The 12,675-nt window shown below is 44.3% G+C and overlaps 1 protein-coding gene across 1 annotated transcript in view; it reads right to left on the bottom strand.

The window, feature by feature from the left end:
* Window positions 1–6,774, bottom strand: part of LOC114865289 (dolichyl-diphosphooligosaccharide--protein glycosyltransferase subunit STT3B) — a 50,806-nt gene extending 44,032 nt beyond the window's left edge. Inside the window, exon 1 of the mRNA XM_029166280.3 lies at window positions 6,252–6,774. Within this exon, the coding sequence (XP_029022113.1) occupies window positions 6,252–6,511 (260 nt within the window). The 5' untranslated portion in view covers window positions 6,512–6,774. The remainder of the gene's footprint in view (window positions 1–6,251) is intronic.
* Window positions 6,775–12,675: the final 5,901 nt, after the last annotated feature.

The raw sequence follows: 12,675 nt of genomic DNA, 5'->3' as shown, positions 1-12,675 counted from the left end.
CTGTGTGCGACACACCCTGATGTGCAAGTGTGTGTAGCAGCAATTCCTATAGCATCTCCTCTAGAAGAGAACACAAGGGATGCATTTAGTTCTGCTATTCAGGTTTGTTTCTGGCACCGCACAGATTAGTTCCAGCAGTGAATTCAATATAGGAAACAATGCAAAAAGGTTATTTATAACAAGAAATAGTCTGAACAGGACCAGTTCAGCCTGTGATACAGCAATATCCATACATACCTTATAATAATCTTGACAGGGCACTTTGAAATTCAACCTTATCAAAGCTATGTCCACATAGAATTTTGCAATCCCTTCATTAAAGTAAGTCTTACTTTTCCTCAAAATAACCTTTCATGAGCATTACTGCATCCTTTGAAGTAAAGACACTTCAAACACTTGTGTAGAAACCCCAGTTACACTGCAGTGGTTCATGACTGTGCAAACAATCAGAGCCTGCGAAGAGAATGCGAGTAAAGAGTGTGGACGATTAGTGTAAACACTGCTTCAAACAAACATCAAATCTGTCACAGGAAATAACTGTGATGATATAAAGTAATTGCAGACGCCCAACTCCCCAAGTTATACCACTTAACTTCCATGGCAGAGTTTTGGTCACATTTTGATTTTCTGACTGCAATCATGACATGGAAACAAATAAAACAGCTCTACAGCACAGGAATATGTAACATTCTTTTATCTATTTCAGAGTGGGCTGAACTTGGAGCCAACATAATAATCGATGTCTTTTCCCTATTATTTTTTCCTATGACCCTATGCCGCTACAATGGTTTTAAAGTCTCAGTGAATGACAGTGCAAAGGTAGAGAGACGTTTGTAGCTGAGGAAGGTGGAGCAGAGAACCAGATATAGGTAACTTGCACTTTGCTATTGTGTAGTGTAGCTTATGAAAGAAGTGGCCTATGCTGACCCACTTCCACCCCCATGTAATTAAATGTAAAATTAAACAAAGCACTTAAGTGGCTCAACACACCCAGAGAAGCTTCTAAACACATATCGCCCTGATTGTGCAGCTCAATTCATCACACTAACAAACTAAGCATGCGCTCAGTGCTAATATACGCCGTCAAGGCACGTGTGACTTGTGCAGCCTCTGGGCTGCTGACGAGCACCTTGTTACACAGAATTCTTGCCAACACGTTCAGAATAGCCCCATCAAATTGGGGGCTAGAAACTAGGGCATCGGCAGCCTCAATTGAGATGGAGCAGGTCAATCAGTGTTCACCTTCACCCGCGTTATCCTCAAAGTGCATTTTAGTTAACCAGTAAAAAGTCTAGCACACACTACTCACATCTAGATGAATCACCTTCAAATTCTGAGTATTAATGCAGCAGGAGGTTTTGCAAAACTTCTGTGAACAGGCATTTCAAAAGAAAAATAGTCCAGTTGACAAAACTAAGCTACTTCAGAACCAATACAGCGAGAAATAAAGCTAATGTGGTATGACACTGAGCCTCTCATTGTGCTAGCTTGTGGCTTCATCGTGTCTGATGCTCCTTTCTGCCAGCAGCAATTCATCTACACAAGCCCCATGTGCCTTGGAACAGATCTATCGCTCTGTGTCTCACACGTGCAACACACCTCAGATTCGCAGACTCCCTCCGCTTTGCCTGACACCAGTCTACTGGGAGGCCCAGCCTGGGAAACCACACTTAATCATTAAGGGCTTGACATCAAAACTTCTGAGTAAAGAAAAAAAAATAAATGGGAAAAAAATACACCAAAGGGAGAAGAAAAATAATAAAGCACATTTGCCTCCGTACTCCTGGAAATGTCACGATAGCGCTCCTGTGCAAAACAGCATGCAAAGCTGGTGAGCATCAAAAATAGTCTTTCACAGAGATGTACATTGGGAAATAGCCAGATAATAGAATAACTGCTGCAACAGCTCCAGCCAAACAAGAACCAATATGACTGAACAAGTCACAGGATGGGCATCCTATAAAAGCCTTTTACTGTAGGTAACAAGACACCACATTCCAGCTAAATATTTTATAGGCTGCTGCACAGCCAGTCTTGGGTTTAAGTAGGGGTCACAGTTATAGCCAGGCGTTGGTAGGAAATGATCAATCACTTTCCCCATGCAATAGCTAACACCTTGCAGTGCCAGCAGCCACTCCAGAGAAGACCTAATGTTCTTTGAGAAAAGTGTCATGTTTTCTTTTTAACATGGGAAAGAGACACATGGACAGGAGAAGGAGGACGTGTGCGTGACATAAAGAGACTACACACCAAAGCTCCTACCCCCACTACTTCTGCAGGCTTTTCAAGAAAGCTGAGCTGTTAACATCACTAGTCGGGAGATTTCATTTTCAAAGTGCTTAACAACTTTCTGCAGCAAAGACGGCATTATTAAAGGGGTCAGAGGCACTATAACATCCCCGCTGAGACGTTCACCGATATCAAAGTGGCATCTCAGACTGGAGGATCGCACAACGCATCTTCAACACCTGCTGACATTTCAGGCATTAAATCATATCTCTTGTTTTGGGATTAACAATCAAAGCAAGCAAATACACCTGACTTTCACCACTTTATGAGATCATGTTGCCGCCTCCAGAAATGTCAGCGAGATAAGAATTTTAACAAACGTGATACCAGTGGTTACAATTTCTTTAGGTTTGTGTCACCTAAGAAAGACTTAGCGCACACAAGGACAGCTGAAAAGATGCTGGCAGGATGTGCTACAGTGCAGGAGAAATGAAGACTGTGCGTTCTGAAAATGTTAAACCATATTGGACAGTTGCACTACGGCTCGTGGGCTGAAAATCGTCTCAGAAACTGGTGAAACTGCTGTAGGGAATATGATTAACCGCACACAAACAGCATAAACGCAAGCGGTGATGGCAGTGCTCACATATACTGAGCCACCAGGCCGGCAGTAGAGCCACAAAAAAAGTTTCACTAAAATTTAAGATTTTGGTTAATCATAGGAGACAAGGAGGAGGAACACTAAAAAATGTTATAATTACAAATGTATGTATTGGAAATCATAGGGATTATCATAATTGTCTGTCATTGAAGTGCAGATGCTGAATACCACAAGACTCACATTTAATACATCATCGTGTGATCATAAAATTACGCATCTTCCCTATCACCCCGATGTCGCATTTTATGATGGCGGGTCACCAATTAAGTTTTTAGTGCTGCAGATCATCCAGCCTTACGTCGCCTCACACTAGGGCATACGGATCTTACTTTAGGGAATAAATGGGCACTATATCAGCACATCTGAGCTCATGTCAGATCAGGTTTCAGAGCTCTGCATGAGAAAAGCTGGATTGCATAACTTTAGTCAGTTTTTATTTTAGGTTAATTAATGATTTCCTTCCAACTCTAGTGACTCAGCTAAGGCACTTATCTACTGTGTCCCACCTCCACAATTATATTTCACGGTTTTTATTAACAGAAACATTGTAGTGTGCATGTCACAGTATTTGTCAGTTATGTTATAATAGATTTATTTTGTTGTGATGTTTTGCAATTTTTAAAGCACTGCTAGGGCAAATTCAATTCTAGACCAGAGGTGCCCACAGCTTTTACACCAACTCAAAATGTTCTACCCATTATAAAAATGCTAAATATAGGCTATATGTGGCAGCCAAGGTTGCAAAGTCCTGAGAGTAGCTGCTGGTTGACTGTGCATGTGGGGATCTGGGGGTTGGACGAGAGATCTCAGACCGGCCTCCCGTCAAGGCATCATTATATTGTGCATCAACCTGGTGTCAGATACCATAGTAATGATACATGATATCGTCTGATTATTTTTAATGGCACACAGTACAGTCCTAATTGACTGGTCCAGACCACACAAAGCTGCTGTGCTGCAGCAGCATTTCCAACACAGATGGGTCAAAGGCAAAGTAAGTAAGCGCGTAAATACACTAGTGTGAACGCGTGTATCTGTGCTTGCCACACTACACTACCAGCTCATTATGTGCCTGACAGCCATGCCTTTTCTCCCCTCACTCTACCGTCAGGACAGATTTTATGACATAACTAGAGTAGAAAACTTGACTGCATTCAAGGAAAGCTCTGCTCCTGTACACACACACGCCTCAATATGCCTTCAACACTTGTCAAAGTTTCTTTCCACCAAATCAAATAGGTCAGGAAAAATTTTATTTAGAAAGCAGGTAATATTACAATATAGAAGGGATGCTTTTGCACTTGAAGAGTTGCACCGCCTTAAAAAAATAAATGACAGCACACATTGACCTAGCATTCAGATCTTCTATGCTGTTGGCATATGGCAGAATAAACATGGCAATTTGCATTTTGGTTCCTGCAAACATGATCTTGACTCTTCAAATTGCCAGCTTGTTTAACATAATGGTTAGCTGCAGATGATTTGAAGCCCTGTGCACAGGGAGAATCAATATCAGCACCCAAGCATTGAGACAACAGCAGCACTAATCATGTGTCCCAGGGAGTGACAGCTTCTTCTAAACAGCATCCAATATGCCCGCGGACGCAAAGGAGTACAAATATTCCACCCTGTGTGTCAAAAAGGTTAAGTTGTACATGGTGCAACATACTGAAATCATAAGTCTTATTTAGGGAGTTCGATTTCTTTTTTCCAAGCGATCATAGCAGAATATCTATTTCAACCACATTCAAAGCTCTATTCATGGCAAAAAAGAGAAGCGCTCCCGGGGTTAAGTTATGTATAATACTAGACAAAACCTGAGCACTGAGGCTGGCAGGATTGCACATGTGGGTCAAAAGATGACTAGAGGGTGGGAGTTCAGGTTGCACAATTTATAAATTCACAACAACAAGAATATTTTCCACTAGAGTTTGAGTATTTTCTACAGAAAACTGCGACTCTTTGTGGGTCTACAACGTCTTAATATGGAGCGAGAGAAACCAATTCTTACTTATTCTGTGCAGTTGAGTCTGCAACAGACGGTTCCTTCTAAGCATTGCTTTGTTTTCAGGGTCAAAAAGAAAATTTGAGCGCAACAGATGTAGACTACTTATAGCTGCAAGGGTTTATAAACTTCTGAATATCAAAGAGTGTCTCCGCTTTCTTTTCTGTGACATGTTGCCAAAGAGCTGTGCATTTTTAGCTCTGTAACTGGGGAAACGGCTGCCACTTTATAGCTTCATACTGAGGCAAAACAGCTCCCACTACTATAGCGAAGCGCATTAGAATAACACGGGTGGAAGAACGCAGCTCCCAATAAATGGCTGACAATAGATCATTAACGGGTCTGCGTTTAGATCAAGCTTATGAGGACCTTGCTAAACAGCTCATAACCCCTGGCTATATAATGTAATCAAGTCATTAACATAATTGAACAGGCCAGTGTCACCCTGAAGATGAGCACCTGTCCTTGAGCATTAATAGATGAATGCATCAGACGTGCTGCGTGATTGAATGCCACAGACTTTATGAGGACATTGAGGAAGTGACAGCACATCGAGCCCATGTGACACTGCTACAAAGCGGAATAATCCAGCATTGTGAGAACAGACACGCCAGACCGGATCAGTTGGGCTTCCGGGTTAGGAGAGCCCTTCAATTAGGGAGAGAACCCGATGCAGGCGCCCCCCCTTCGCACCGATGCTTAAAGTTCGCCGGCAAGTAATGGCAGTAATGGCAGAGAGACCTAATCTCGGCTGTAGAACAGAGTCATTCAACCGCGTCGACCACAGCAGAAGCGAAAGCCCTGCGCTATGGAGTCATTTCAATTTCAGCCGCTCACAGTGAATTGTGGGGTTTCAATGAGCTACCTGCGAGTCGCGCTGCACGAGCCTCTCGAGCGCACGCGAGACCCAGAGGCTCGACGCGCAGCTCGTGTCGCCGTTATTTGTGCTCATTGTTTAGCCGGAGCCGAAGTAGTGGCACGGGACTAGCTAGCGTTAGCTGCGTGTCATTCCAGACAGCACATGCATCACGCTGTGTCAGTGTCCGCCATACAGACGGTATCGAAGCCTACTCAACCCCATATTTAAGTGCTGCTCCTATGGATATTCACAGAAATCACCCTGTGGGTCGTTAAGAGAAGCAGAAGGAACGTGAAAAGCTAACTTGCGCTGACAGATAAGTAGTTGAGGCTTTGACTTATGCGGTCGCTGGTTCTGCAGCGACTTTCAAAAGACTCAAAATAGTGCAATAATACATCTCTAATTAAAGCAGCGACATGGACTTCAGTGTCTTCTCCTCCACCTCAGCTCCAACCCGAAAAAAATCCACCTGTCCCGGCAGACGGCAGCTAGCTTACCATGGATCAAACTCGTGGATGATGCTCTCGAACCGGATCACGGCGAAAAGTCTGGAGCTGAATCCTGCCAGGCAGGCCAGGAAGAGAATGCTGAACGAGAGCAAAGACTGCCACCCGGCCGGCTGAGTCAGTCCGCCGGACAGGCCTCCTTTGCCCCCTCCTCCACCCGCGGTACCGGGTCGGCTGTTCCCGTGCGCCGAGCTCCCGGCATTGGCGGACGCTTTGTGCTTGCCGTCGCTGACTGCGTGGTGCTCCGCCATTGCTGCGTGCTGTGTCAGTTGGATTCGCTCGCGCTTCCCCCCCCTGTCACACTCCCGCGTCTCCCTCCGCTCCGTATCGCCGTAAACTCCTCTAGTTCGGGCACGCTCCCCTTAGGTGTCCTATCTGCCGACCCCCCTGGGAATATATCTGTATTAATTCAATATCGCTACTCCGAGAGACGATCGTTTCATCCCGACACGCACGCTCATGCGCAGCATACAGAGCCCGCAACAGTCAATCCGCTTCACGATTGAACGCCGGTGGAAAGGGCGGGAGGGACGCGGGGGCGGGGCTTCAGGAAAACTGTGCTAGCCTCTCACAATTCGACAGGTACGAGAGGGCGGGGTTTGAAGTATTTAGGCCAATTAAAGAGCAGCACCGACTAGAAAGACCAGTCAAACCGCCAATGGAAATAATAGACAATGGCAGGCTGATTGAAATAAGGATGATTCTCTGTTACATTTGAACATTTAGTCACTGTACTGTTTTCTGTGCATCGATCATAGACGTTGGCCACATAAATTACAATTAGTCCCTTTAATAAAGAGTGACAAAAGTGATATATGTAAAGTCCTAAATCTTAAGACGTAAACTGTCTCCTTGCAGCTAAAGCTATAGGCAGGTGTGTCAAGATAAATGTACTGTGTGAGTGCAATATTTCTGTTGCCCTTGGATGTTCTGGACCGGATGGTGGAGTGGTAATAAAGATTGATGCGTCTCATCTTTATTATGTCCGCCAGCAAAGACAAGACCGGAGCATTCATCATTCTTTTAAACTTAGGATGTACTTTCACAACTTCCCCCAAAGCTCTGAAAGCCTATATAGGAATGACTCTTGTTTTGTCCCCAACATCTGAAATAAATGGTCGAGTAGTTTTGATCAAACGTACGGCCTGCATTTATTTTGTCCTCGCATTGTTTCATTTAAAAAGCGTTCTTGATTTTTGTGAGAGGAGATAAAAAGTGGTGTTTTTTTAATATAATATAGACGTAACACACAGTTGTTTTGACGTTTGAGTTATTATAAGTAATAAGACTCAATATCACTTTAAATCATCAAGTTTTTTTAATATGTTTATGAGTATATTTAAAGTTTCACTGGTTTTTATTTGAGAGCCATTGGTTTATAAGCATCACACATTGGCTAAAAAACAACATTACTTTGCATAACCAGTGTTTATGACTATTTTGTCACCCATAAGATCACAATTTAAAACGGGTCAATAAAATATTCATTCAGAAGGATTGGACTGAAGTTTGATCCGGATTAGTCCAGCTGCAGATCAGAGCTATCTTCTGGAGAGATGAGGAGGAGATGAGAAGGCGGCGATGGGAAGACCGACGGATTGGAGGCAAATAATAAAGGAGAGTAAAGGATGATTATGAAAATTGATGGGGGTCATCATAGAGAGTAGAAGGAGTGGCAGAAGTGGATAAGAGTTTTGAGTGCATGAAGAGATCCCAGATACCAAACAGAATCACAGCCACGTGATGCACAACTCATGCACGCAGCCACATGCAAACTGCAGATTACGTGTTTATTAGTGCATATTTTTTTTAATGTGTGTGTACTCACATGTGCCCATTCATCCTCATGCTGCAATGAATCAACTTTTCCCCTCTACCGGCAAATTCTGAATGCATGACCTTTGAGACAAATAGAAAAGCAGGCTGTGAAGATTGTTTCATGCTCATCTTATTGTCAAAAGGCCAAGCCCAGATGAAAGCCAGCCAAAATAAGGGTTGTTGCCAGGCACTGCTGCGTTGCTCTCCCTCTCCTCCATCTCCAGGAGACACTTGTTTGTGTCTTTCTTGCCTTTTTTCTCTCGAGCACATTGCAGACTTAGTGATTTGATGCTTGGCATTCTTAGGTGCCTCCTTTATGTTGCCAAAAGTGATGCCTGGCATCAAAACGCGTTGACAGCATGTGTGAGAAAGCAGAAAAAGAAAGAGGTGTCACAAGTGGTCGGGATGATTATAATAATTATGTCCATTTTTACACTTTGTCATTGAAATGGGTGAAGACAGAGATTCCTGGAAGCTGCAAACAGCGACGGTATCATCTGGCATCAGCGTCGGCTGGATTCAGCAATTTGTCACAAAATACATAATCATCTCCAATCTCTCGATCAATTGTGCATGGTGTTATGTAAGCGTGTGGGACAAAGCGAAGAACCCTCCATGAATCATCTATGTCTGGGGAAAGCAGAATCGCTGATTCACAGGAAGCTTAGTAGCAAATAAACACGGCGTGTGAGGAGCATGGTAGCTGGTCATCCTCAGCATGTGCGTTGACAGCAGACTGTCACAAAGTCAACACATAGAGACAATGTTAAAACACATGTAGTCTAAATGGTGCATGTGTACTGTACATTCAATTTAGCAGCAGGTTTAGTGTAACACGCTTCAGCCTGCAATGCAACTATTAAGAACAATTCTAAATGTATTTTACATGTACCCAACAAGAGTTAGACCCTCTGTCATAGTCCACTCTCTGTGTGAAGATGATGCATTCAGGTTCGTTAAATGACATTTTTAGGGATGACTCACGGCATGAGACAATAACAAACACATGACTAAGCGGCTGCGTTAACAGCGCTCGGTGATGCAGGGCCTGTCGCCGGGTGCACCGGGGTACCAGTGTTCCCTCATCAGTGACACACCATTTCACACAGGCTGTGCTTCATTGAAGCCGCAGTCAATGGGGTGCAGAGGGCCAGTTAAATCTCCTAAATGTGAGCATGACTCACTCAGTCCCAGGCAAAACGTGAATGATACCGCTCAACGGCGGCGCATCTTAATCCCGACTTTGATGGAAGCGGTGCTGCCATTGGATCAACCTTTGGGCTCATCTTGTATTATAGGACCGTTAATCTTAATCCATTCTGATTATCTACATCGCTGCATTACCTGGAAATTCATAAGCATCATGCACAGTCATGCCGAGACCCCGTCTTCACAGAAAAATGCTTGTTATGATAAAACATGAAATGCTGTGATAAGCTCCTGCAGTATATTTTATAGCAGAATGTAGTGCGATCAGTTATCCAAGTATCGGCGTGCTTTTGCTCAATTTATAAAAGCTGCTTCTTCCTCAGGATAGCGTTGCATTCATTGCATTCATTTGTCATTTTGCAAAGCTTCCAAAAGGTTCTTTCTCTCCGAGAGGCTGTGAGCTGCAAACACAATGAGTGTTTTGACTGGCAATGCACTTTTTACCAAATAGAACAAAGCGATCTGCGCAATGACAACTTCCATCTGTGACAGTGGAGGACAATATATGAAAGGGTCAATTAGCCTGAATGCCTTACTTCAAACACTAACACAGTCACAGACAGTCATTTTAATGTTTAATCAAGCTTTTAATAACAGTAATTGTGCCATGCATTTATACAGTAAATTTTTAATTATAGATCAAAAATACTACGTCAATGCATTATGGAGTCTTTCAGACAAAGAGTGAGAGGAATTTAAATCTTTTTTTCTGAGGACAACTCTAAAAAACGTCTCTCAAAAACTGCCTGTAAACATTCAGTTCAGCACATTCATTAAGCGTGTCTCTGGCCTGTTGACTCTGCTCAAAATGCCTGCAGTGATTCTACAAATCCTGTCGGGATGCAGCATAAAAAGTTCATAATAAACTTTGAACTAATGGAGTAAGAGAGACAGAGAGATGGTAGAAGCCCAACGAAGATATCAACTGTCTGTGGGCACAATGTCCCACTCTGCCAAGTCGACTTGAATTTCTAGCTCCTCAAAATAATAGGATCCACATTACGCTGGGTTTGGTTCGGTTCAAGTGGCCGCTGTGCGACGCTTACGTTCAGATTTTAGAAATGTGCTGCGTAGAAAACACTTGCACTCAGTCTGACGTTATGCCAATGTGAGCGGGGAAAGCATGGGTTGTGTTTTGAAAATTGAAGTGTGCCTTTTCAATTTCTCGACTGCCTCAGCTTGACAAATGACCCTTCCTCCACTTCTGTGAGCAGCCAACGCTGGGTGGCTCAGAAGACAATAGGCTGCGTGATTTTGCTTTGGTGACAGCCCCCAAAAGTAGCAGAGGTCAAGATACATGTACCTTGAACTAGGATTGGATTTTCTATTCATCATTTACATGCAACAAGACATTTCTGTGATACAAACATTTGGTTTAAATTGAACTTTTGTGATATAATTAACAAATAGACGCATGTACTTTTTTTTGGTTTGCTTCTTGTATATTGTAAAAGAGACATTACCTTGAATGCCAGATTGGATTTAATTTCTTACAGAGCCATGAGCACTTTGTGGGTGAGTCAATAACAAGTGGCCCATTGGTCAAGAATGTGCATCTCTGAGCTCAGCCGTGTCCAATCGATTGTGCTTGTGGTTGCCCTCGATCAGTCATCTGACAAGACGCAGTCAGCGCCTCCTAAATAAAGTTAAACTTAGCTTTTTGAATGAATATGAGAATGATGGGAGGCAGAGGAGCTCAGGGGATGAGGAAGGGATGATGGGATGGAAGGAAGGGAGGATGGGATGGAAGGAGAGTGGAGGATAAATAAAGGTGGGGAGAAGAGAGTAGTCCTGATGTCATAAATAAAAATGAAACGCTTCACAATAAACAGAAAGAACAAGCAACGTGAGACTCAGGTGTGGAGGTAGGCGGAGCCTGGCTGGTGCTAGAAAATGGAGGACAGGTGTGCATGAGGGCACGAGTCACGTGACTAAAGCAGATATGAAAATTGAGGACATCTTGTGGACGACTGAGGCGTGACACTAAAACGTACATGGTCCAGTCTCACGTTAGCAGAGAGTTGGCGTCTATTCAACTTAGATTAGCGTAAAGGCTGCAAAGTAAGTCTGGAAACACCTACATCATGTCGCAGCCTCTTACAGTTTGTGTTCCACCAGCCTCAGTTGACTTCCCTTTGTAAATTCTTAACAGCGAGCTCAGGATGAAGTGCAAATGGGCTTCAACAAAAGCCCGACAGATATGGCTGCAGATTAGAACTGTCACATCAGATTTGCAGCCGCCTCTCATGGAACATTAACTGCACCGGGAACGCTTTCAGGAAACTGTGTCTAAGTAGACAAATGAATATGGAACACAGGTTATGGGACTCACGGAGCCAAATGAGTCCCCAATCATCATCACATCGTACATACAACAAGGGACTGATTGATGGGGATTAGGTGCACTGGCATCAGGCTTGTCAGCTCATATCATCACATCATTCAACCATCATTCAGCCACTTCCGTTTTTTTGTTGTTTTGGGAGAAAAATGGCAATATAACTGCCAAGGCCCGGCCGTGTTCAACGTAAACAAAGCAGACACTTCGTGTATCCTCTCCAGACTAACACATTCAGATCCAACACGCTGCCATTTGTGACCCAGCTGTGGTTTTCATTTTAAGGCGCCCCGAGCAACTTTCTAGCTGAGACTATAATGACACAATAGTCTATTCAGGCATGGGGAAATTAAAGTAATATCAGAACTCTGGAGGCCACGGCGTTCACACACACGTTTCCAGGAGGCCGGCGGAGGTAATGGCTTCTCGCACGCCGCCCGTCTCATCTCGCCATCGCCGGGCCTTGCTGCTCTTATCTTAACGGGCGCATCATCCCCCGGACAATTGCTCCATGGATTGTGGCTCGCAGCCTGAAAGTTCATTCAAGAATGCGACTCCCGCTGCCGCCACTATCGCTGGCAGTCGGTAAGCGGCACGCTTTGTAATATGTCAAGTGAACATCTCAATCGAGCGGGTGTTTGGAATATAAAAAGGGAGGCGAGGGGGGCGATGGCCCCTGATGTTAACTGGACCTGGACAGCTGACAGAGGGGCTGATATCGAGGCGAGCGGTAATTTGTCTTCCTTGTCATCTCCTTGCTGGAGCTTAAAATATTGTTTATAGCTCTCGCCAACCAACGCACTCCTCAGCGGGCTTGATTGATGTGCCAGGCGTTACTATGGCAACCGCCTCCTGGAAATGATCGCCGTCTTTGGCAGGAGAGCGTCTCCTCAGATGGCGTGGACCACCCAGGGGTGATGCTACGCGTCCATGCAGCACGTTTGCCTGTGTGTTTAGGGGACGGTGACTGAGGGCTCCAGGTGGGCTGATCGGGTCGGGGTGCGTCTGACGGAGCAGGTGATGGGACGCGTATGGTGCGCACTTACTGAT

The sequence above is a fragment of the Betta splendens genome, chromosome 11, assembly GCF_900634795.4.
Source record: "Betta splendens chromosome 11, fBetSpl5.4, whole genome shotgun sequence".
In the NCBI taxonomy this organism is placed as follows: domain Eukaryota; kingdom Metazoa; phylum Chordata; class Actinopteri; order Anabantiformes; family Osphronemidae; genus Betta; species Betta splendens.
Note: the sequence above shows the minus strand (reverse complement) of the source record. Positions and strands in the feature narration are given on the sequence as shown.